General features: G+C 42.5%; 1 protein-coding gene across 3 annotated transcripts; it reads left to right on the top strand.

Moving 5' to 3' along the window:
* The first annotated feature begins 1,932 nt into the window (after nucleotides 1-1,932).
* LOC115427822 (axin-2-like) lies at nucleotides 1,933-18,759 on the top strand. 3 transcript variants are annotated; one of them, XM_030146525.1, is made up of 11 exons: nucleotides 1,933-2,530; nucleotides 4,034-4,980; nucleotides 7,447-7,587; nucleotides 10,273-10,375; nucleotides 12,187-12,327; nucleotides 12,898-13,319; nucleotides 13,420-13,569; nucleotides 13,668-13,901; nucleotides 14,066-14,170; nucleotides 14,760-14,885; nucleotides 17,344-18,759. In XM_030146525.1, the coding sequence occupies exons 2-11, from the start codon at nucleotides 4,145-4,147 to the stop codon at nucleotides 17,468-17,470; spliced, it is 2,385 nt and encodes a 794-aa protein (XP_030002385.1). In that variant the 5' UTR covers nucleotides 1,933-2,530; nucleotides 4,034-4,144; the 3' UTR covers nucleotides 17,471-18,759. The 3 variants fall into 3 exon arrangements, with proteins under 3 accessions (XP_030002385.1, XP_030002392.1, XP_030002376.1); XM_030146532.1 differs by lacking the exon at nucleotides 1,933-2,530 and adding an exon at nucleotides 2,778-2,925; XM_030146516.1 differs by lacking the exon at nucleotides 1,933-2,530 and adding an exon at nucleotides 2,946-3,167.
* Nucleotides 18,760-21,816: the final 3,057 nt, after the last annotated feature.

Here is a 21,816-nt window from a genome sequence, read left to right as displayed (position 1 = left end):
TAATAGCAATAATGTCAACTTTATCAAACATTCAGTTGCGGAAAAAAATATTAGACCACCCTTGTTTTCTTCAATTTTTTGTTAATTTTAATGCCTGGTACAACTAAAGGTACAGTTGTTTGGACAAATATAATGATAACAACAAAAATATCTCATAAGAGTTTAATTTAAGAGCTGATATCTAGCCATTTTCCATGGTTTTCTTGATAATAACCAAAATCACTTAAGTTCTTACATCAATAGCTATGGCATTGTACTCCCTTAAACAATGCTTTTGGGCCTTCCATGTTTTCTTTTCTGTCTGTTTTAGTCACATGATACACACAGGCGTTAGTACATGATTGCCTAACCATTGTTTTTGATGACTTTTGATGGTTAAAGAATTTTTTGTGGCCGTACTGTATAAGCATATGTACTTTGCCAGTTTTATTACAGTTTATTGCACTTACATATACCAGGGCTCGATTTGAAGCAGATAAAGTGTCAAATATTATATTGATACAATGATATAATGACACACAATGTAGTGTAAGCCTTTCTGGATGGACTTTGCATGTTCTCCTTGTGTCTGCGTGGGTTCTCTCCAGGTACTCCAGGTTCCTCCCACCATCCACATGCACCTTAATAGGTTAACTGGTCAATTTGATTGCCTGTCAGTGTGAATGTGAGGGTGAGTGGTTGTTCGTCTGTGTGTGTGTGTTTGATGGACTGGTGACACGTTTAGGTTGTTAGGTTTTGTTGCATTTTGGCCTCTCATTCATACAGACATGTTGTTTTAGATTACTAAAAATGCAAAATTTTGAATACGGCCTCCGGAGTGGAATTTTTCCAAACGCAACAGCCATTGTTGCTGTGTCAATGGGTAGCTGGTGTTTTCAGTGAAAACACTGTGCATTATACTGTAATTCAAATTCCAATGCGTGAACCAGACGACAACACTAACACCTGGCTGAACTTCTTCCGGTCTGTGGAGAAACGTGTATTGATCTCGTGGTGAGTGTCACTAAAAAAAGTTACATCCCCAACTACCAGCCTGGCATGCATAGTAACAGCAGTTTCAGTCCTTTCAGCGCTCCAATGTAAGCGGAGACTGTTTTCACCTAGTTGTGGAACACAATGACATAATCTTCCTCATCACATAAGATTACATTTCATACTTAAATATGCATCAAAATATTTTAAGTGAATATAAAGATTTTGATATTGACAGAACTCCACATCCACATGGGAACTGCCACACAGCATGCTTATTTCTTTATGTAGGCTAAAACTCAACATGAATTAATCAGAGCAGAGACATCGGAGAAGTTGGATTTCATTAGTTCCCTTGTCCTGCACCATCATGAGAGTTTTGTGGATGTGAATCCTCTGACTTCTATAATTATATTCTCCTTTTAAAGTTGATTTTCGACATCAAAGGGACAATATAGTCTTTGAAGTAGCATGGGATTGGATCACTGTCTAACCCACTCTTTAAGATTCTGTCACAATGACATTAGGGAAGTCATGTGAATTAAAAGACTGAGAGAACAGCTCTTTGCCTTTGCTCTCTGTCCAATTTCAATCAAAATGTCTTGCTGTGCCATTTTCCATCAGTGTGGACCTGGCAAGTGTGTCAGATTGACATCTTTGTGGCTAAAAGCCTGTGACTACTGTGTAAATCATTTGACAGGGATTATCCAATCAGGGCTATAATTTAAAAAAAAATACAGGGCTGTTTAGAACCAAACTCCTTTAGGGTAACTTCACAGCAACTACACTCAACCAGTGTTAGAAGACACTACTCTAAACCATGTCATAGTAACTTCACAAAGTTACCCCTGTCACTTGAGGAAACCAGAAGCAACACAAGTATCGCTTTTGTTTGCTTTGTGTTTCTGTTGAAACTCTGTGTAGTAACAGACGGACTGGGAGAATAATGCTGTTGGCGCGGTGGATCACTTACTCCTGACGCTCCAAAGCCTCGGGGAGTTGGCTCTAGATCGCCTGTCTTTGATAAGGTCCTGGCACGCATGTAAATCCTTTTCCACGTCTACAAAAGTTTATCGAGCCCTACGAAACGTCTAAAAGCGCACATCTGCACAAAGCTGAGTTTTCAAGTGGAAGTCCGGGATCGTTTGTAGTGGCGTACTTGCGTTTTTCTTGATTTTTGCGCGTCTCGTTGCGGGGTATTTCGCGGGTTGTTGCAAGGACCAGACGCTTTGTTTTTTATGTATCTTCCGGGACCAGGCCAGCGGTTCCTCACTTTGAAGTCCACAGTTAAACCTTGAGCCCAGTTGGTGTAGAAACAGCCCGGAGGATTTCTACCGCCTAGCCCTGACGTCTGGAAACACTACCTGGGGAGGAAAAGAAAAAGCGCGCACACTCTCCCCAACCGCGGCTGGTTTTTATTCTTATTTTTGTTTAATTTGAGCCTATGTGGTAGGCATTCACAGGGACGGTGAGCAGCGCCGGGGCGGTTGTGTTTGTCGGTTGGACTACTTTTAAGTTCACGTTTCCTAATCAGGGAGGCTATTCGGGTACATGGATGGTAAGTTGTAGGAAAGCTGTTCCACAGGCCCCCTCTCTTGGCCGCTTTGATGTGCTGCTGCTGAGCTTTGAAGTTGAGAAATGCGGGCTATGTTTCTTGTTTGTGGGCGAGAAATACGGTGAGATAGATAAGAAGCTTATGTGTGTGTGTGTGTGTGTGTGTGTGTGTGTGTGTGTGCGTGCGTGCGTGAATGTGAATGTGAATGTGAATGTGTAGACCAGATAAAAAGCGAATATTTGTCGGATGGTGCGTCTTCTCACTGGGAAAAAAAGTGGGATGTATTCTTCAGTCAGAGCCCCCACTACCGCCACCTCCTCCTCCTCTTCCTCTTTTACCTCCACCAGATTTTGACACCCCCAGTGATCTACATAGGGACTGAGCCTGCCTACTCTGAGGTCAGTTGTTGAATGGGACGGGGTACATTAAACTACAGTGCTTGTTTTGTAGCGACATAGAACAGACACATGTGGCACCGCGTAGTCCTTACGTAGTCCTTCGTGTCTTTCTCTCGGTTTTTTGCGCTGGATTACGGTTTTTTGACAGTTTTTGCTCTGTATTCGGCTCGACTGAAAATGGAGTATTATTAGTTGAACTTTTTTAAAACGGATTTCACTGTGGTTTGGATGTCCCTGCGATGGTATGTTGCTTTTACGCACGCTTCTGTAGCCTTCATCCAGTGGATTTTTGTTATCGGTTACGTTAAACTGTACAGTTACGCTGTCTGTATAGCGTTTATAACAGCTAGACGTTTACTTTTCAGACTGTAATCGTTTTATGCTCTCAGAATTGGCGCTGATGATCCGATAAAGCCAGTCAGTTGTGTTGCACTGCGAATAAAAAAAAAAAGCTCTTTCTGTGTTTTAAGTAGTTTGGACACGTTACTGGGTATGATGCCTATTTAATGGGCTATTACAGCCTTCTCGGGCAGATATGAAATGGATTGATCGCTTACAATTGACGCTTGAGCGGCTGGGTTTTCCCGCTGGGCTTTTTACCCCTTGTACATTACAGCTTTAAGGTCATTGTGGTGCAGATCAGATACATTTCCAGTCGTCTGTGCATTTCTGGGATTGTGAGGACAAGTGTGGTCTCCGAGTGGAAACGAGTGTGTGTATGTGTGTGAGATGGCAGACAGGGGTAGGGTACGGTCGTCCGAAACAGATTGGGAATTAATTGGAGTTGAAGCCTGTGACATGGACTCGTTAGGAAAACACGTGTAAGCCACAGTTGTGAGAATCCGGTTTTGGTGATGAGTGAGGCTCTGTGAGATGATTATTCTTGTAAAAATCTGTTTTGATGTGACAGATCAATGCACGTAAAGAATGTAGGCTGCAGTTGATCTCTCATTTAGATTATAAATAGATAAATGAAACGAAAAAAGCCTTTCATATATCCTTTCTCTGTGAACCCTGCGAGGGTTTTTGAAAGGGACTGTTTACTTGATGTCTTTCTTTGAAGTTCAGCAGGATCTGGCTTTGATTAGATCAATACTTTGTGTTTCAGAGTGAAGAGGAGCTGAGAAGCTCCCCCGCTGCTTTTAGAGAGTGAGGAGGATTAGGCTGGAGCTCAGTGGAGGCACGACGGCACTCTCACACGGCAACCGGAGCTGGAGCCATGAGCAGGGCGCTTACCGAGCACATCAGCAGTAGCTTCCGAGAAGATGCTCCTCGTCCTCCGGTACCGGGGGAGGAGGGAGAGGCGTCATGCTACACCCCCAGCAGATCTGCCAAAATGAGAACCCAGAGCAAGGTTAAAGAAATCCCCGCCGTCGCCGCCGCGCCTCCCGGCTCCACACCGCGGAGGAACGAGGATGGACTCGGGGAGCCAGAGGGCAGCGCGTCCCCGGACTCGCCCTTAGTCCGGTGGACAAAGTCTCTGCATTTTCTCCTGGGTGACCAAGACGGTGCTCACCTCTTCAAGACCTTTTTGGAGCGGGAAAATTGCGTGGACACTTTGGACTTTTGGTTTGCCTGCAACGGCTTCAGGCAGATGGACTTAAAGGATACCAAAACGTTGAGAGTTGCCAAAGTTATTTTCAAGCGGTACATCGAAAACAACAGTATTGTCGCCAAGCAGCTGAAACCGGCCACCAAGACCTTCATAAGGGATAGTATTAAGAAACAACAAATCGACTCTGCCATGTTTGACCAGGCACAGACGGAAATTCAGTCAAACATGGAAGAGAATGCTTACCAGATGTTTCTGACCTCTGACATATACCTCGAATATGTGCGCACCGGCTGCGAGAACGCAGCGTACGTGAACCACAGCGGTCTCGGTAGCCTCAAGCTGATGTGTGGATATCTTCCTCCTCTGATTGAGGAAGAAGAGTGGAGTTGCAGTGACCTAAAGGCAAAAACATTAGGGACTGTTGTTGGACTGTCTGCGAAAACTCTGAGGGCTACTGCAACCATCCGGACAGCAGCTGAAGTACTGGAGAACAGTTGCAGGTAAAGACAGTGCTTACCTGAAAACATGCATGGCTTTGGCATTGCTTGTTTATGCACGTGTGTTTTTGAACATTGCATACTGTCCGCATGATCTCTGTTCCCACATTAGTTAAACTCCAGTGGATTTTGTGGCAGTTGGAAGTTATTTAACAAATGCCTTAGAGAGACATAAAGGCAGCTGATCAAAGGGTCTCAGAGGAACATGCCTGTATATTTGTGCCCTCCTGCCTTGCAGTTAGTCAGGGGTTTGGAGGGGAGGGTACAAAACATCAATAGATCTGAGCCTTCCTTTTAAGTAAACGGTGTCTTGAAGGCAGCCCTCTGCTGGCTTGCTCAAGTTTCCTGTGCTTTGAAACCCTTCCTCCGGTTCAGGCATGAATTCAGACACCAATCCTCATGACTGTTACAACAACATAAAGTGGTATCATGCTATTGTCTGGCTAGGCTATGTAGCTCTCCTCATTCTACAGACTAACCTGTTAAGTTCTGGTGTAATGTCACAAAATATCCCTTTACTTGAAGAAACCTTAATATAGAGTTAAAAGAATTTGAGCAGTCAAGTCTCATGCCAAGCGGAGATATTGTTCTCTTGGTCAGAGATGAAAGCAGAACCGTTTGTGGAAAGCATTTGGGCTTTTATCTTAGGCGCTCGTCCCACACATTGTCCAACAGCTGAAATCTTTTCAAGCCAGGAACATTTTCAAAAATAGGATTTTATGCATTGGCCTGCATCAAAGGACTCTTAAAAGTTTTTTTACTTCACTACTTTGTCCAAACATCTGGATGTGATTATTACTGAGAGGTTTGACAATGTCTTGATACTTTGTTGTGTTGGTAGAAAAAGTGCAATTTACAGATAATCTGTTATTTTCTTGTCAGGTTAAGTAAACATTTACAGAAACTGTGGATCCCTCAAAATAAGCCCTTTTTAAATAACATGAAAAAAACCGTTAATTAAGTACAGCAATTCACTGAAGAATTTTATTAATCATGTGAGCAAATATCAGATAACATCACTGTACATTTACTCATTTTCTTAAAGTGGTCATGTTGAGCAAATGAGCCAGTAAGGACTGGGATTGTTGACATGTAGGCATCTCCTAGTTTCCTGGTGTGATCCTCAACATTCTTATTTTTCGCCAAAAGAATAGGCAGCTGGAGAGAGAGCCCTCTCTCCACGCTCTCCCCCTTTACCCCTGCCCCTCGCCATCTCTTTAGGTCAACCAATTTCCATCTCAAACATGTGGAACTAATTTTGCCACTGCACAGATTCCTTTTTTTCCCCTTCTTTTTGAGAAACCTCCAATACATAGGAACTCCAAAGTGATGGAAAAATATGACAACAAAACACCTTCATCTGAGCTCTGCAGCTTTATTTTTATTTAGCATAATTTTTGTGCCTTTCAATGTTCCTCCTCCTCTTTTTTTTCTTCCGTCCAGCACTTTAATCTTTACTTCTTGAAAAAAGAAATCTGTCTGACAGAGAGCATGCTTTGGAAAGAGACAGTGAGAGACAAGAGGAGGGGAAGGGGAAAAGACAGGAAGGGGGATCATGAAAGAAAGAAAAGAGATGAAGAAGAGAGTGGGGGTGCAGAGAGCCCAGCTGTGCTAAATACCTGACTCTTTGCATGGACCTTCCAAAGGTCAGGTTTGTGCTTGGGGCCTACGGCTTTAGTCATGCTGGGGTTCTCCTCTCAGCACTCTCGGCAGAAGGCATTCTCATAAAGAAAGGGGCCCTCCTTCCCCCTTTCCCTCTCCCTCTCTCCCTCCCTCTCTAAAGCTCAGGTTCCCCCTTCTTCTTCTTCCCTCTCTCTTCCTTGTCCACCCCCTTCACGACTGGAATAGGAATGCAGCACAGCAGGAGAGAATAGAAAGACAGAGGGGGAGAGACGTTAGAAAGGAAAGCAGGGGAGAGTGGGTAAAGGAGGGGCCCCAAACTGGATGATAGTGCAACAGGAAGAGATAGAAATGGGTGAGCGCACAGGAGAAAATACTTTTAAGAGAAGTGACAGTGGAGGTTCAGAGTACAAAAATGCAGCAGTAAACTGGGAATATACCAGAAGAATAGGGGAGGATGCTGATGTTCAATCACACACAACAGAGTTGTTCATTTCACTCAAATTAACAACTTAAATCCACCCCCCAAACACGTAACTTTTATATGTTAGAAAGACAGAACTCAAGAAATAACAGACAACAACAAGAGATTCCATAGCTCCAGTTTCTATTGTGTCTGTACACTCTCCAGGCTCTAGAGTCTAAGGAAAGTGGCTCTAATTTCAAGACATTTAAAGAGAATATTGACAAAACATATTCCAGGTGGTCGTATTTCCTTTATAAATGTGATCAAATAAACACCAGACAGGAGACTCAAACTCAAATGAACTACTACCAGCTATCAGATGTCTCCAAGTGTCTTACCACAACCTGCAGTCACATTCACATCTCCTTTTGTGTCTTTCCAAGGTCCCACCGCAGAGGAGACCCTGCAAGCCCCTACTTTGTCAACTCCGGCTACATTTTTGCCCCTGCCACCAGTGCCAATGACAGTGAAATCTCCAGTGATGCCACAACGGATGATTCCATGTCAATGACGGACAGTAGTGTGTACGTGCTTTGAGTTTATGTGTTTGTTTGTATTTTAAAACAAAGAAACTGTTTGGGATTACAAAGTGTTTTTACAATTTGCCTGTACTGGAGATAATATGGCAGGTCATTCCCATTCAGCTCACCCTTGCCAAAGTTCTGCAAATTTCATTGTTTCCATAAGTATCTAAACTCACTTGGACTGGTGTCCAGTCAACACTTTCCAGGAAAAAGGCGAGGGGTGTGAAAAAAATATTTGGCCTTGCAGTTGAGTAGTCTCAGTTGAGGGATTGTGCTGTTGCGAAATAATGGTCTGTAATGTATTTTAATTATCCTCTGTGATTGACTCCAGGTAATTCTATTAATGTGCAGTTGTTGCTGTGGCCTCAAGGGAGACAACTCTGGGAAAGTCATTATGTCTGAAGACCTTTTGAAGTTTATTCTGATGCGTTACAGGCTGGAGTGAAGGGAGAAAAAAAATGAGAACGTCTTGATGTGGGTGGGGGCGTTGCCTCATTTTCCTCAAAGTTGAAATGTATCCATCCCACCCACCCTTCTGCCACAACAGACTTGTTTTTTTCATATTATCTAATCGCTTTTTCCCTTTGAAGAGCTGGAGGAGAGGGGGGAGGGAAATGGCCATTCAGGCCTCAAGACAAACTCATTGAAAAATGTTGGCACCAAATGAAAGGAGGCTTACTCACATGGTGGGTCGGTTTCCTGCCATTGGCCTCTGTGACGTGCTGAGATCATGTGTCTGCAAGGCTTTCACAGGGGTTACTCATTTCTAGACCTCAGGACAAGACAGGAGGAACTCACCCCTGACAAGACCACCCCCTCCCCACCACCACCAAAACAAAAATAATAAATAATATAAAATTACCTCCACCCACCTAACCTTCCACTGCTTCTCTCCTCCACCCTTCAGAGCCAATACCAGAGAGGTGAGGCTTGAAGTGCAAGGGAGTGAGAAAATAAAGTGCATGGAGTATAAAGGGCTTAACTGAATCGCTTTCAGCCTATTGTTAGGTGAGGGGAGCTTAGGGGGATAAGAGGGAGGCTGGCTGCTTTGAAAATGACTTGCACAACTGAATAGGAGATTCCCCTAAAGTAAGGGCCTATGAAAGAGTTCATGGATGTTTTCTCTTCTCTAACCTGCACAAAACATCCAGCCATCACATGGTCCATCAGCATGGGGACAGCAGTGTGGACTGATTGGAAAACATAGCTAGTGAGAGAACAGAATTGATTAGCTTTGTTTGTGACTAAATTTTTTCTGCTACATTTGGGGTTCTTGTTAGCTCTAAAATTTCTCTGGGCTGTTGAGTTTAACTTTTGAAGAGTTTCCTGTGTTTCTTCCTGAGCCTTGAGGGCTGATGGCTTGTAGTCTCAAGGGTACAGTTTGAGAATCATTGATTTTGGTAGTAGGCCCTGATTTCAAGAGGCTTGCTACAACATGAGTGATATCAGCAGCTTGGCTCGACACTTCTTGACTGTCATTCTGAAATGTGACTTGTAGAACTTGTTTGGATAAGTGAATAAGAAAAATAGATTCATTGTTAAGCAGCATCATGCGTCAAAGTCATATTCTTTTAATAGTTCTCAACAAAGTGTTTGGCACACAGATCTCTCCTGTCCTTGTCCCCAGCTCTCGTCTCTCTTCACCCCTAACTGATTTTAATACAAAAACACAGCCTCTTTCTCTCTCATTCAAGGAACAATTTGATTAGTGTGTCCTTTTATTGTGGTTAAAAGGCACACTGCAAATTTGAGTCTCATTTCCAGATAAAGAACAAGAAGCAAAGGATTTGGGAAGAGGGGTAGAAGACAGAGTGGGGTGGGGGGGGTTCTCTTTTTGCTTATATCTTATTTATGGATTTACTTGGACACTGGGGAATGCTGCTGCACCAACTTCAAACATTACCTTATCTTACAAACCAGCCTTTTGATGTTGCTGAGATCAGAGGCTCACAGCAGAGCGCTTGCCAAACGAAGATGGCAGCGGGTGCATATGTGCATGAGTGTGAGATTTCAAAGAGGCAGCAGAAAAAGTAGCGTTTGGGCTAGGTCAGACACTTCTGAGCAGCCAAAATGGCCAAGATAATTGGCCCAGCTTAAATGGCAGCTGACTGGAAAGCCTAGCAGAACACAGAATGAAAAATGAAGAATAATATTTTCAGAATAAACGCTTAATTGTCCCGAAACTGCTAGTATTACTATCTACATGTCTGTTTTCTTATTACAACTGTTAAAGAGCTACACTTGCCAGATTTGTTACAGCCTATTTTAGTTTCCAACTTTAACCAGCTTGTGAATTTAATGGTACTTCTTCCCATTTAAAGCCGCCATTGTCAAAGTTGACAAGGATCCATGTTATCTTATCAATGGGGCACTTTTGTGAAGTCCACAGTGGGATGTTTAACATATCACTCCATTGTCCTGGCGTGTTTTGTTATGTGTGTTTTTGTTGCCTTGGCTTCAAGGGCTCCCTACCTTTTTGATTTAGCTGTGCCTTGTGGGTGGTTATTGGGTGGTGTGGTGTTGGTCACTTTGGTGGTAAAGTGCTTCCCCAGGGCTGTTTTTCTAAATTGAGTAATGACAGTAATTTCGCAACAGTATCGTGACTTGTATGTAGGCATGAATTTAATGGAGTACTTTCTGAGAGGTCTGTGGCCAAATGTAATATGTGTCTTCATTCTTTTTCAGAGATGGAATTCCTCCATACAAGCTGGGCACCAAGAAGCAGCTCCAGCGAGAGATGCATCGCAGTGTCAAGATCAATGGCCAGGTTACGCTACCCCACTTTCCTGTAAGCTTGACTCCCTTAAGTTCTACTTCCTGTCTCAGTGTTTCTTTTTTGGTAATCTGCTAAACTCAAACTTTAAGACAGTAACAGACAACTGGGTCCTGATTCCCTCGAGGAGCTCTACTTGATTTTATTTTATTTTTTTCAGAGCACATGTTGTGACAGAATACTATATTTCATTCCCCTGCTCGTTTTCATATAAAAGTCGGGGTAAATGAAAGGCAGGATTTGCATACCACTTCACTTCCTCTTCTGCTGTTTCAAGCCCCCCCTTTTCCTTTCTGCTAGTTGCTTCTGTAGGGCTGTAAATATAAACTTGTGTCATATTTTTTACTCAGTAAGTGGAGTGTGCCACAAAATGTCAGCTTTTCATATGATTTATATATTGGTATGGGTAGTTATAATTTTAACATTGGCAATAAGCATAAAAATTTAAGCACTAATAATGATGATAAAGCAAAAGACAAGTCCATGTAAATGATTAAGAAGCACAGCATTAAATTCCACCCATTCTGATGCCCTGTCCATTACTGTTTGGGTCAGACTCTTTGTACTTTCAGTTGAATTTGTTGACCTGCTGAAATTGTTATGTGAAGCTCAAATAAGTGGGTTAGGGTAGATTGACACAGGTTAGGGAGGTACTGTAGGTCTGTCTCAGACAAGAGAAAAAATATGAAATTCTTTTGTCTTCATATTCAAACACAGGTATGTGTATGTGGAAGAGTTGTGTGTGTGTTTGTGCATGCATTTGATAGTGTTGTCTGCTCCCCCTTTATTGTGCTCTCTTTCCCTCTGTCTTTTCTCTCTCTCTTTTCCTTTCCCACTTGCACTCCTTTAATGTCTCCCTCCTGATTTGGAGATGGCTCTGTCTCCCATGATGCACCAGCCCCAGGCAGCGGGGGCCCCGTGCAGGGCTGGCGCTCCTTTGCCAGCAGCTCCGCTTGCCTTTCTTCTTCTTCCCTTCATCGTGTCTACAAAGAGATGAGAGGAACAACAAAAAAAAGAGTCAAAATCAAGAAAGCCAGTGTGCCAAATAACAAAAAAGTAGAGAAGGAAAGAGAGAAGCCAGCGCATATAGTTAAAAAAAAGGAGGATAATGTGACTAGAGTACCTCTGAGCTGCCCTGCATGCAGCCGGGAAATAAATTACTACTTCCCCTCAGATCTTCCCAGTATTTGACTCCTCTATCCTCTCCCTCCCTCTTTTCCCTCCTTTTTCTCATTCACTGTGCCACCATTGCCACTTCACAAACGCACATCTCAATCCTCTTCCTCTTTTTTCATGCTGTTAATTTTGTCCCCTCTCCCGTTTTCTCCCCTCTCCTCTCCTCACTCTCCCTTCTCTGTCGATATCTGGCTTTTATTCGGAGATTTAAAGCTGCGTGTCCCTCCCACCCCTAGTGTGCGTTTGATGTTTGACAAGGGCCCTTTGAAGTGTGCTGACTTCAGAGGCTGCCTAGCTGATGGCTTGGTCGGGCTACAGAGGGTGCAGGCAGGGGGCCTACCCTCCGAGCGAGACCAACTGCTACCCCACCATTGCCACCCCCCCACCCCCCACCCAGCAGCCTGGCACTGCCAAGGGCACTGGGCATGATAAGATCTGGGGAGGCACAGGCAGCAGAGAAGGTTCAGGTTAGCTTGAGGGCAAGGGCATCTGGATTAGGCCTTTTGGAATAGTAGCAGGCTTTTTGGAACAAGATTGGATTAGGACAAGGACAGTATATTAATGTACCATATTGCATCTGTCAGAAACACTAAGCAGCTACACTCACACAAACACTAAAGCGTCCTTCCCCTGTCTTGTTTACCCTGCAGAGGACACACCGGCTGCCTAAGGAGATGACCCCCGTAGAGCCTTCAGCCTTTGCTGCTCAGCTCATAGCACGGCTAGAGAAGCTGAAGAGAGAGCAGGACACCATTAGCTCACTGGAGGAGAGGCTGCAGCAGATCCAAGAGGTACAATACATACATGTGGCCAACATGGCTTCCACTTGAAAATTGTAACTTATATCCGAGTTAGCTCAGGACATGGGTTCTGTACTTTTTACAAAAGCCTTTATGGTAGCTTTCACATGTTGAAGAAGGAGAAAAAGACAGAAGGATTTCAAAGTTCGCTCTGGTTACTTCCTCTCTTTTCCTCTATGTGCTCTACTGTTTCATATGAAGGAACTTTCAGACTTATGTTTCTAGACACACTTGAAGTTCCTTCAAATAGTTAGCACTTAGCTACTCTCCAGTGGCACGTTTGCTGAGTATGTGTACTGCCAGTCTCCTTGTGAAGCACAGGCACACTCTGCATTATAGATGAAGCACACCCAAAGCCTGTTAGTGAAGATAACAGCAGAGCAAAAAGGAAACTCAAATCATGTTATCCAAGCGTTTGCTTGCACTTACTTTAGAGGATGATAGATATAAGTTGGTGTAAGTTGAGACATAATTTCTCTGCATGCTGTCTTTCTCTCATGTGACTTTGTCTAAATGTGTCATCAATTGGCTGAACTGTTCTTTTCTCTTTTTTTCATCCAGGAGGAGGAAAAGGAGGAGAGTGGTGACCTCGCCAGCTGCACCTCCTTGCAACACCCTCTGCTCCCATCAAGTAGTCAATGTGAAGAAGACCCGCAGGCTATCCTAGATGAGCACCTATCTCGCGTCCTGAAGACACCCGGGTGCCAGTCTCCGGGGGTGGTTCGCTACTCACCACGTTCACACTCCCCGGATCGGACAGGCGCCGTAGTGTCCTCTGGCCATGGGCCTTTCTTCAGTGGTTATCCCGGGACCACCAAGGTTTTGTTGACAGGCAGGCAGTCCACAAAGCACATCCACCACCACTATATCCACCATCACCACGCTGGGCCCAAGACCAAGGAGCAGATTGAGGCCGAGGCGGCCCAGCGTGTGCAGTGCCTCTGCCCTCCAGGGGGTGCCAGTTACTCTGACTTAACCCCTGCGTGAGTGTCACTCTTAAACTGTGCTGAGACCAGATTACATTAGCAATCAGTGTTTGATGATGATCCCTTTTACTAATTTGTGTGTCTTGCTTCTGTTTAGTCGCTGCAGCACTTTGTCCAGGCGGCCGGTCAAGGCCACCGATGAGGGCCTTTCTCCGCTATGCCTTCCCCTAGATGCTACTGATCGCTCTCAGAATGTTTGGCAGTGGATCCTCGAGAGTGAGAGGAAGGGCAAGCATAAGCCACACAGGTAAGAATCTGTAAGAATCATCATATTAAATGAAGTAACCATTACTCAACCCCCTTGTTTGAGTTCAAAGCTTATATTGTCCCTTTTCATCCTAACAGCACTCAAAGCCTGAAGAAGTCCAACCCTCTAGAGTCTAAAATCGTGCCTGGTCGGACCCAGTCATCATGGGGTGGAGGCGGAATTGGTAGCGGAACACACCTTCGCGGTCACCACCCTGGCCACCCATTCATCCAGGACCCAGCCATGCCACCTCTGCCTCCGCCAAACACCCTGGCACAACTGGAAGAAGCCTGTCGCAGACTAGAGGAAGTGTCCAAGCCCCCCAAACAGAGGTAGGCAAACACGGACACACAAATATGCAAATAAAACCCAAACATTCCCCTTCTCCCACATTTGTCTGGCCACATAAAAGTGCGGTATCCATTGGTGTCCATTATTTTCTCTTCATACTGACATGGGTTCAGATTAGTCACTGATCTTGCTGTGGTTTTGACAGGCATTCAACAGCAGCCAGCAGCCTTCAGAGAGACCGGAGCCATTCAGCAGCTTCCTTTCCTACTGGAGGCGGCTCTCTAGCCAGCCCTGGACTCCAAGTAGACGAGTATGGTTTTCTTGATTTCCTTTTCCCTTTCAACCTGGAACATAATCCTATTCTCCCTTCTATATCTTTAAGTTCCTCTTAATGTCCATCTTATGTGCATTCTGGTTTTCCTAATATCATTACACATACATTTAGACAATTTTGCTTTTGATCCTGTCCTCCTATATCTCTGTGAGCTTGTATTTTTGCTTTCCTCCTCCCTGATTTTCTCTCTTCCCTTCAAAGATAGATGTTGTGAGTCAGCACAGCTATGTCTTTGAACTCCTTTTGCTTTTTAATCATTTAAGATTAAATATGCTTTTAGTACAGAATCCTAACTACCCACCATTCCCCCAACACACACACACACACTCTCACCACTGGTAACCAATAAAGATGTGTAAACTAGCCTCTAGTAAACTTATCAGCTCCCTTAATGCATTTGCTGTCGGAGTTGCTCAGGTGTTTGATGTTCAGCTAAAGCTACCTGATATAGGTCTTTTGGATTTAATTGCCTGGCCATCAGATGAAGAGATTTTGTCCACATTTCATTGTTCAACCCTATTTTGTACTCTTTGTATTTTAACCAAACTTTCATTTCACTTTTCAGGTCGAAGGAGCTTGTGGTTACCTATTTCTTCTGTGGTGAGGAGATTCCTTATCGCAGCATGATGAAAACCCACTGCCTCACCCTGGGACACTTCAAGGAACAACTGAGCAAAAAAGGCAACTACCGGTAAATACACTTGACACTTTACTACTGCTTACTCACACCTGTTTGGTTTGAGTGTGTGCAGTGGTGTGGTGTACATTTGTTACTGTATTTCTATCTAGTCATCTGCTGAGTTGGAGTGTGTATACCGGAGCTCAATAGTTGAAAAGAAACTGGGCTGATCCCCTGTATTCAGGGCTTAGAGAGAGAGAGAGAGAGAGAGAGGGAGGGAGGGGGATCTGGACTGGATTTTTTTCTCACATCTGGTACTGATTTTCATGGTAAGGCAGCCTTAATAAATATGGCTTTGAAGCCTTGGCCATTTTATTTTGTGCACAAAGACCATTGCTAGGTCTTTGGATTCCTCCTCCACACTATTGCATCAGGTATTAAAATCAAACGCTGCGAGTGCTTTCTGCTGCTAATGACTGATGGCAGTTAAAAATACCCTCTGTCAGTGTCAGAAGACAGGGGAAATTCCTAAACAACGCAAGGTACTTGAAAAATCATGGCAGATAATTTTAAAGAAATTGTAAATCTGGAAGTTACTCTGCTTGCTTTTGTTCCGGTATGCAGTTTAATAGACCTGTAGCTTGCATGCCCATGATACCAACATAATCACAGCTGCATTTAAGCAACGGATAAAAAACAAAGCCTGCAAACGTCATTGCAGCATAGCATTGCATGGCTATCCTATAACTCTTCAGTGAGTGCAGGGAGAAAGAGGAGGAGGTAGGGATGAAGCATCTGGCTTCAATGGTAGTAGAATGTGTGGAGTTGGTTAATTTGGATATGGCAGCAGTACAGCAGAGAACAGTACGCCGCAGCTCTGCCAGATGATATTGGTGCCAGATGTTGCAAAGAGAGAAAAATCCTGCCACATAAAACATGTTCCAATGGAAAGATCCTTCTCTCTCTCTCTCTCTCTCTCTGAAACAAAGTGATGACTTTGAACTATTTGTGATTGGGAATGTAGCATTTTAAGAAAATATATCTAGCCAATTAAATTGAGATGAGCCATGGTTTTATTTAGTTTATACTAATGAAGATGTAAGGACCCATATCATTCCCAGAAATTAGGCCAAAGTGAGGGTTTTCTGACAAAGCCATGATTCCAATGTCACATCACTGCACACTTCAGCCAAAATTCCTGCAGCTACAGTACTGTAACTGCCTTGTCAGTCATTTGTGTGTATTTACAATCGACATGGAAAATAAAACTATACGTGCAAGTTTTTGTTCACCCCCCTTTACATGTTTGAATAACTCTAAAACAGAGATTTCTCATAAAACGCAAGCGTTTTTTGTTTTTTTTTTTTTTTTTTTTTTGTATTCTGAACACAGCAACACATGGGCAAAATGAGGCATTTTTCCATTACAAAGCTTATCATTAAATCCCTCCTGCTGATCTTTTGCTGGGTTTAAAGTAGAGAGGAGAAATCATTAAGAGCTCCGGGAGACTTCACAGTCACCAGGACCAAGCTAACGCTAGGAGTTATCTCTGCTTGAAAGATGAGGAAGAAGTGTGGGCTAGCTAGGTGACCCATGACCCTCCAGGAAGCTGTCTGAGTAGTCGCGACTCATTGCCCTTCCCTCTACTGGGGTAAAGCCCCTTAGGCTGAGGCCATCGTACCCTCTTGCAGAGCCAGAAAGGGCCATCCCCCTATCTTCCCTTCTTGCTCTCCTTCCTTTCCTCTGTTCTCCGCTGGTGATCAGAGGGCTGCCCAAAGTGTGCATGTGTGTGTAAACAAGTGTGTGTTGTGTGTGTGTTTATGTGCAAGGAATGGACGGTGCTTTCACATTCATAGGCAGACTTTCAGGCACCTGAAATGTCAGTTTGTGTGACAGAAAGGCCCTTCATTTGACAGTCGGACCAATCTGAAGTCATGGAGACACAGAAAGAGTAGGAGTGAGGGGGGTGGGGGCACTGTTGTAGAGAAGGTGAGGTGGGGGGGTGGGGTGGTTAAGACAACCTCTAATTAACCCTTCAATTTTAATAAGACCTTGCAGGACAGATAGGCATCTGTAGAATGGCTAGCAGTCAAGATGAACAAGTGGATACGGAGAGAGGCACACATGGATGAGCATGCACACACACAGGCTGTTTCTAGCAGCTTGAATTATCACAGGGAGTGTTTAAACGGAGGGTTCAGTTCTGTTTGTGCAGCGGTGTGATGTGGAGTCAGGCTCTGCCTTTGAAGTGTGCAGCAATGGCATTGAAGGCTATGACTAAGTTGTTTTGAGCAGGATCCATTTCTGGCTCTGTGTGTGTGTTAGAAAGGGAGGCACAAGCGTGTATATGGAAGTAGTCGTGTAGGTGCCTCAAAGCATTTTAAAACATGATGAATTGTATCAGATGCACTCTTGTTGCCACACTGTCAGGTTTTGTTTGAGTTCATTTTTTGCTTTTTTTTTCCCTCTCAAACACCTACGCTCAACGTTTCCTAATCATGGCCCTCCCTCTCTCATTTTTCCTTCTCAGGTACTACTTCAAGAAGGCCAGTGATGAGTTCGAGTGTGGTGCCGTGTTCGAAGAGGTGTGGGAGGATGCCACCGTGTTGCCTATGTATGAGGGCAAGGTCCTGGGCAAGGTGGAGAGGATGGACTAATGTGACCATGGAAAGCTTCAAAACATGAGCAACAGACTCTGTAATTAATAAAAACACTCTGGACTCCTTTTTTATTTCTTAATATTAAGCTAAACAGAGTTAATATATCCAGCACAAGAGGAGCGATTGAAGGAAGACGAGCCAATGAAGTATGCCGAATCCAGAGGAGGTGCCATTCCTCCCTGACTTTCTCAACCAATCAGCCTTAGAAACAAAGGGGGAATGAAATGAGACTTTAAAAGATCAATTCATGGATGATGATAATGGTGATGATGATGATGAAAGATCTTGCCTCTTCTTGAATATAACCACTGAAGACTGTTTTGTTGTAATGTGATGAGAGACTCAAGGTGGTTTTTTGGTGGCTTTTGACCAGATCGTGACACACCTGAAGGCACCGAAGACACAGTGCCACCAACCTGCTCTTAATGCTACACTCCGACATCATTACAAAAACGTCTGTACGTGTGCATATACATACATGCATATATGTATATATACATGTATTATATATATAGATGCTTTTCGTCATAAGTTGAAAGTTTTATTAGTATTTATTGAAAAGAACCCCCCCTTTCCTTATTATTCTTAAACCTGTGTCCCCTCATCTCCCCATTTCTAGCCAATGGGCAAGCTGCTTTGAATGTTGGGAGAATACTGTGGTGATATTGTTTTTTGTTTTCATTTTACAGAAAGGACAAGTAACTAGCCTAGCATCTGCCATAGCCTTGTATCCCAGTCTGAATCAAACTAACAACCTTGACAGTGGTCTTGTCTGAGGCATACACTCCCTCCCACTCTTCTGAACAGTCAATCCCAGTCTTATATGCTGCTGATAGATAGTTTGTAATGTTAAGTTTATCACACTAGCCATTTTCTCTCCCTTGTTCTCTCTTATATTCTCTTTCTCTCAGCCCAGCAACAGAGCTCAATCGTTTTTTGTTGTGCCTTTGTTTTTGTAAACCAGGCATTGCACAGGGTGGGGGGTGGGTGGGGGGAATGAATACAGTTGCAGATAACACACAGAGAGGAGACCTGTAGCACAAGTTGTACTATCTAATAATGGCAGTGTTTACAGCCCGCACACCAAAATAACTTGCGCTAACAAGAACCAGTTTGGGTCACTGAGAGCGACTTCTCAAGGAAGTCCGTTAGCAAGTCAGAAACTGAAAAAAAAAAAAAAAACCAAGAAAGTGAAGATTGAAATTTTGGCTCTGATATCCTATGAATGTTGTAACATCGTATATTGCAGAGCTCCTGTATACATTGTAATTATGCATTCTGAAATATGGATACTGACACATGTGACGTGCACACACACATACACACATAAACATGAACAATACACTTCGATAAACACACTATTGCTGGTGTTTTTTGAGTACAGCACCTGTGCCTACATGGATGCCATACCATGTGCTACCCTGTTTCAGGGTTTTAATATATATCCCTTGGTTTTCAGAAGGGTTTTATGTTGAAAAGATATTTTTATGCTTTTAATAATATCCTGTAATCATGGTTTTTGTTTTGTTTTTACACCACAGCCTTTTTTAATTTCATGCTATCTTAACTGTAAATTATACGTTATATAAAGAGTTTCATTTAAAGATTTACATGGACCTATAATTATTGTAATTATTGAGAGATGTAGCCTTTATTAAAGTTTTATATTTTTCAAATGAAAACTGAGTACATTGTTCGCTGTTTGCTTGTTATCTCAATTTTAATCTCATGTAATATGTTTTTGCAGCTTGTTCACATCACATACTGGAGTAGCCACAACACTCAAAAGTTAGTATATTTATTGTGACAGTTATTCAATTTGTTAGTGTTTCACAGGTTCCTGCAGTCATTAAATATAATAAAACCACACAATGTGATATATTATACTGATATCTATATAACTAGCCTTGTCTCTGATGTAGCTGTAACACATTTCATATGTAAGTGCAGACTCGGTTCCAACAAATGTGAACAATGTTAAAATATCATGAAATTAAGTAAAACCAAATCAGGTTTTGGAAAAGCCAAGGAATCATCTTGAGGCGACATTTGCCATTTTGAATACAAAATGTATGAGACTGTTTCATACCTAAGAAGAAGCAGTTTATGGGTGGTATTAATTTACATGATTATTAAAAGTCAAATTGTCAATGACATACTTAAATAAGTTGGACATAAGATGCACTACCATTAATTTCTAAACAAATGAAAATACAGTCTGGTTACAGAATACCTTTAATAGCACAAATTTGAGACCACATTCATTCAGGAAGGCAGGTTTCAAAGTCAAATATTTTAATTCTTCCCGAATCATTCCTTCTGTAGCAGTAAAACAAATACCCGTTCTGATGCAAGAATCCTCTGTAAATCCACATTTGAAAGCTGGTCTTTTTAGACATCAGATTCTCCATATTTGCTACCTTTTCATCCCTAATGAGATTCTATGAAGGTTAGAGGTTTACTCACTTTATTAACCCTGTAGGGAAGTTCAGTGTCTGCATTTTACTGATCCTAATACACACACAGTACCTAAATGACAGTGTAAAGAAACATTTGCAGTGCATTTAGAGATGTGTTTTTGTTAAAATTATTTGACTGAAAACAATTTGTTTTGCATCCGTTATTATGATACTTAAAAACACCTCTTTATCTGAATACTTTTAATAGTATTTTAAGTGAATACTAAATTAACAAGAGCTGCTATTTAATTTATTACAACAAGTAACTAATATGTATTTATGTCAATGCCATTAGGTTGTAAAGGGAAATTATGTTATCAATCCTTGGGAAGTCATGAAAAATTTTTGATATATCTATAAAACCCTATGCCCGGTGGGGCAGTGTGACCCAGTGAAAATTTTATAATAAATTTGAAAACAGACAAACAATCTTGAAAGTGTAGCTTTGCTTGGTAGTATTCCTTTTCACACTTTTGATGGGAATGACTTAAAACTGATCAAAATGTAACAACAGTGAGAGGTATTAAAGAAAAATGCTGAATATTTGCATTATACACCAATATAATGTAGTGCATTAAAAAGGTTGAAAATTTTTCCTGACAGTAATTTTTCGTCTGCATAATCACGTGTTTGACGTAAAATGCTGTTTTAGTTGTCTATAATGTAATAATCCTTACATAAATGGTAAAGTCAGAATTTGCAGGACTTCCAGTTCAAGACAGAAAACCTCAAATATACAATTAAACACAAAAAAACACAATAATTATAATAATAATAATAATAATAATAATAATAATAATAATAATAATAATAATAACTTTAAATTCATGAATGCAAGCTTTTAATGAAGTGTAAATAGAAATCACTAAAAGCCTTTAACCTTTTGATGCATTACAGCCCTTCAGTAGTTAAATGTGCGTATTCCGTATTCAGCTCTTAAATGGGAGACTTAAGCATGGAAATGGGGGCACGGGCTAATTGGTCCTATTAAAGAGCAATGAGGACCAGCACTGCACTTTGACAGTCAACACAAACATTAATGAAGCACCCTGCATCGCCTATCAGAGGGCCACGCCGTGTTTGCCTCAATTATCTGGCTTTATTTCAGCAGTGAGGGGAGGAATCATCATTTAATACTTGCAAATAATTTAAAGGTGGGGAGCACAGAAAGCTGTCTCTGTACTCAGTGGTACGGCTTGATTCATAGCATTGACATAAACACTTGGCACAAAGCAGGCAGCCACGTAGCGGAGATAACAACAGTGATTAGTGACAGGCTTTCACTTTCCACAAAATGATTTTCTCGTCGCGGACACAAAAAAGGATGAAAAACTAGACAAGTGGCCAGCATTTGTCACATCTATGAGATACTGCAGGGTTTTTTGTCTTCCTTAAAAATCATTTTTACTACAGTCACCTTTGAACAGTTTGTGTTTTTAATACCGCAAAATAATCTTAATTCCTTGGACTTTTTGTGTCAAAGGCACAATTCAGGGAAACTTCAAAATATAATCAGTGCATTACATGCTCACCCATAGCCTAAAAATCAATTCCCTCATGCTTTTAACTTGACAAAAAGCAGGGTTTAATCAGGCTGAACCAGCTAGTTTCCACTGAACTGTCTGAAACGAGGCAGGTGTAACCCACCATCCTTCCAACTCCCCCCCCCACCACCACCACCCCTCATCCACATCCCCCAACTCTATTTTTACAACCTCTTGGGGGCCCCGACTTTGAAGGGAAACCTATCCAGGAAGATTGCTTGCATTTTTCCCCACTGAAGCGCTGATAGATGGACATTGACTGTCACATTCCCCTCTCTCTCACACATCAGGAGCTCTGGCTTCTCCTTCCCCTTGCCATCTCCCTCAGCCTTACTGTGGC

The sequence above is a fragment of the Sphaeramia orbicularis genome, chromosome 1 (assembly GCF_902148855.1).
Source record: "Sphaeramia orbicularis chromosome 1, fSphaOr1.1, whole genome shotgun sequence".
NCBI classification, from domain to species: Eukaryota; Metazoa; Chordata; class Actinopteri; order Kurtiformes; family Apogonidae; genus Sphaeramia; species Sphaeramia orbicularis.
The sequence above is the reverse complement of the archived record's forward strand: the minus strand, read 5'-3'. Positions and strand labels throughout refer to the sequence as shown.

Coding starts and splice junctions, on each gene's coding strand:
- LOC115427822 (XM_030146525.1), top strand. CDS start 4,145: ATGAGCAGGGCGCTTACCGAGCACATCAGCAGTAGCTTCCGAGAAGAT. Junction 7,588..10,272: donor TCAATGACGGACAGTAGTGT/GTACGTGCTTTG, acceptor ATTCTTTTTCAG/AGATGGAATTCCTCCATACA. Junction 13,320..13,419: donor TACTCTGACTTAACCCCTGC/GTGAGTGTCACT, acceptor GCTTCTGTTTAG/TCGCTGCAGCACTTTGTCCA.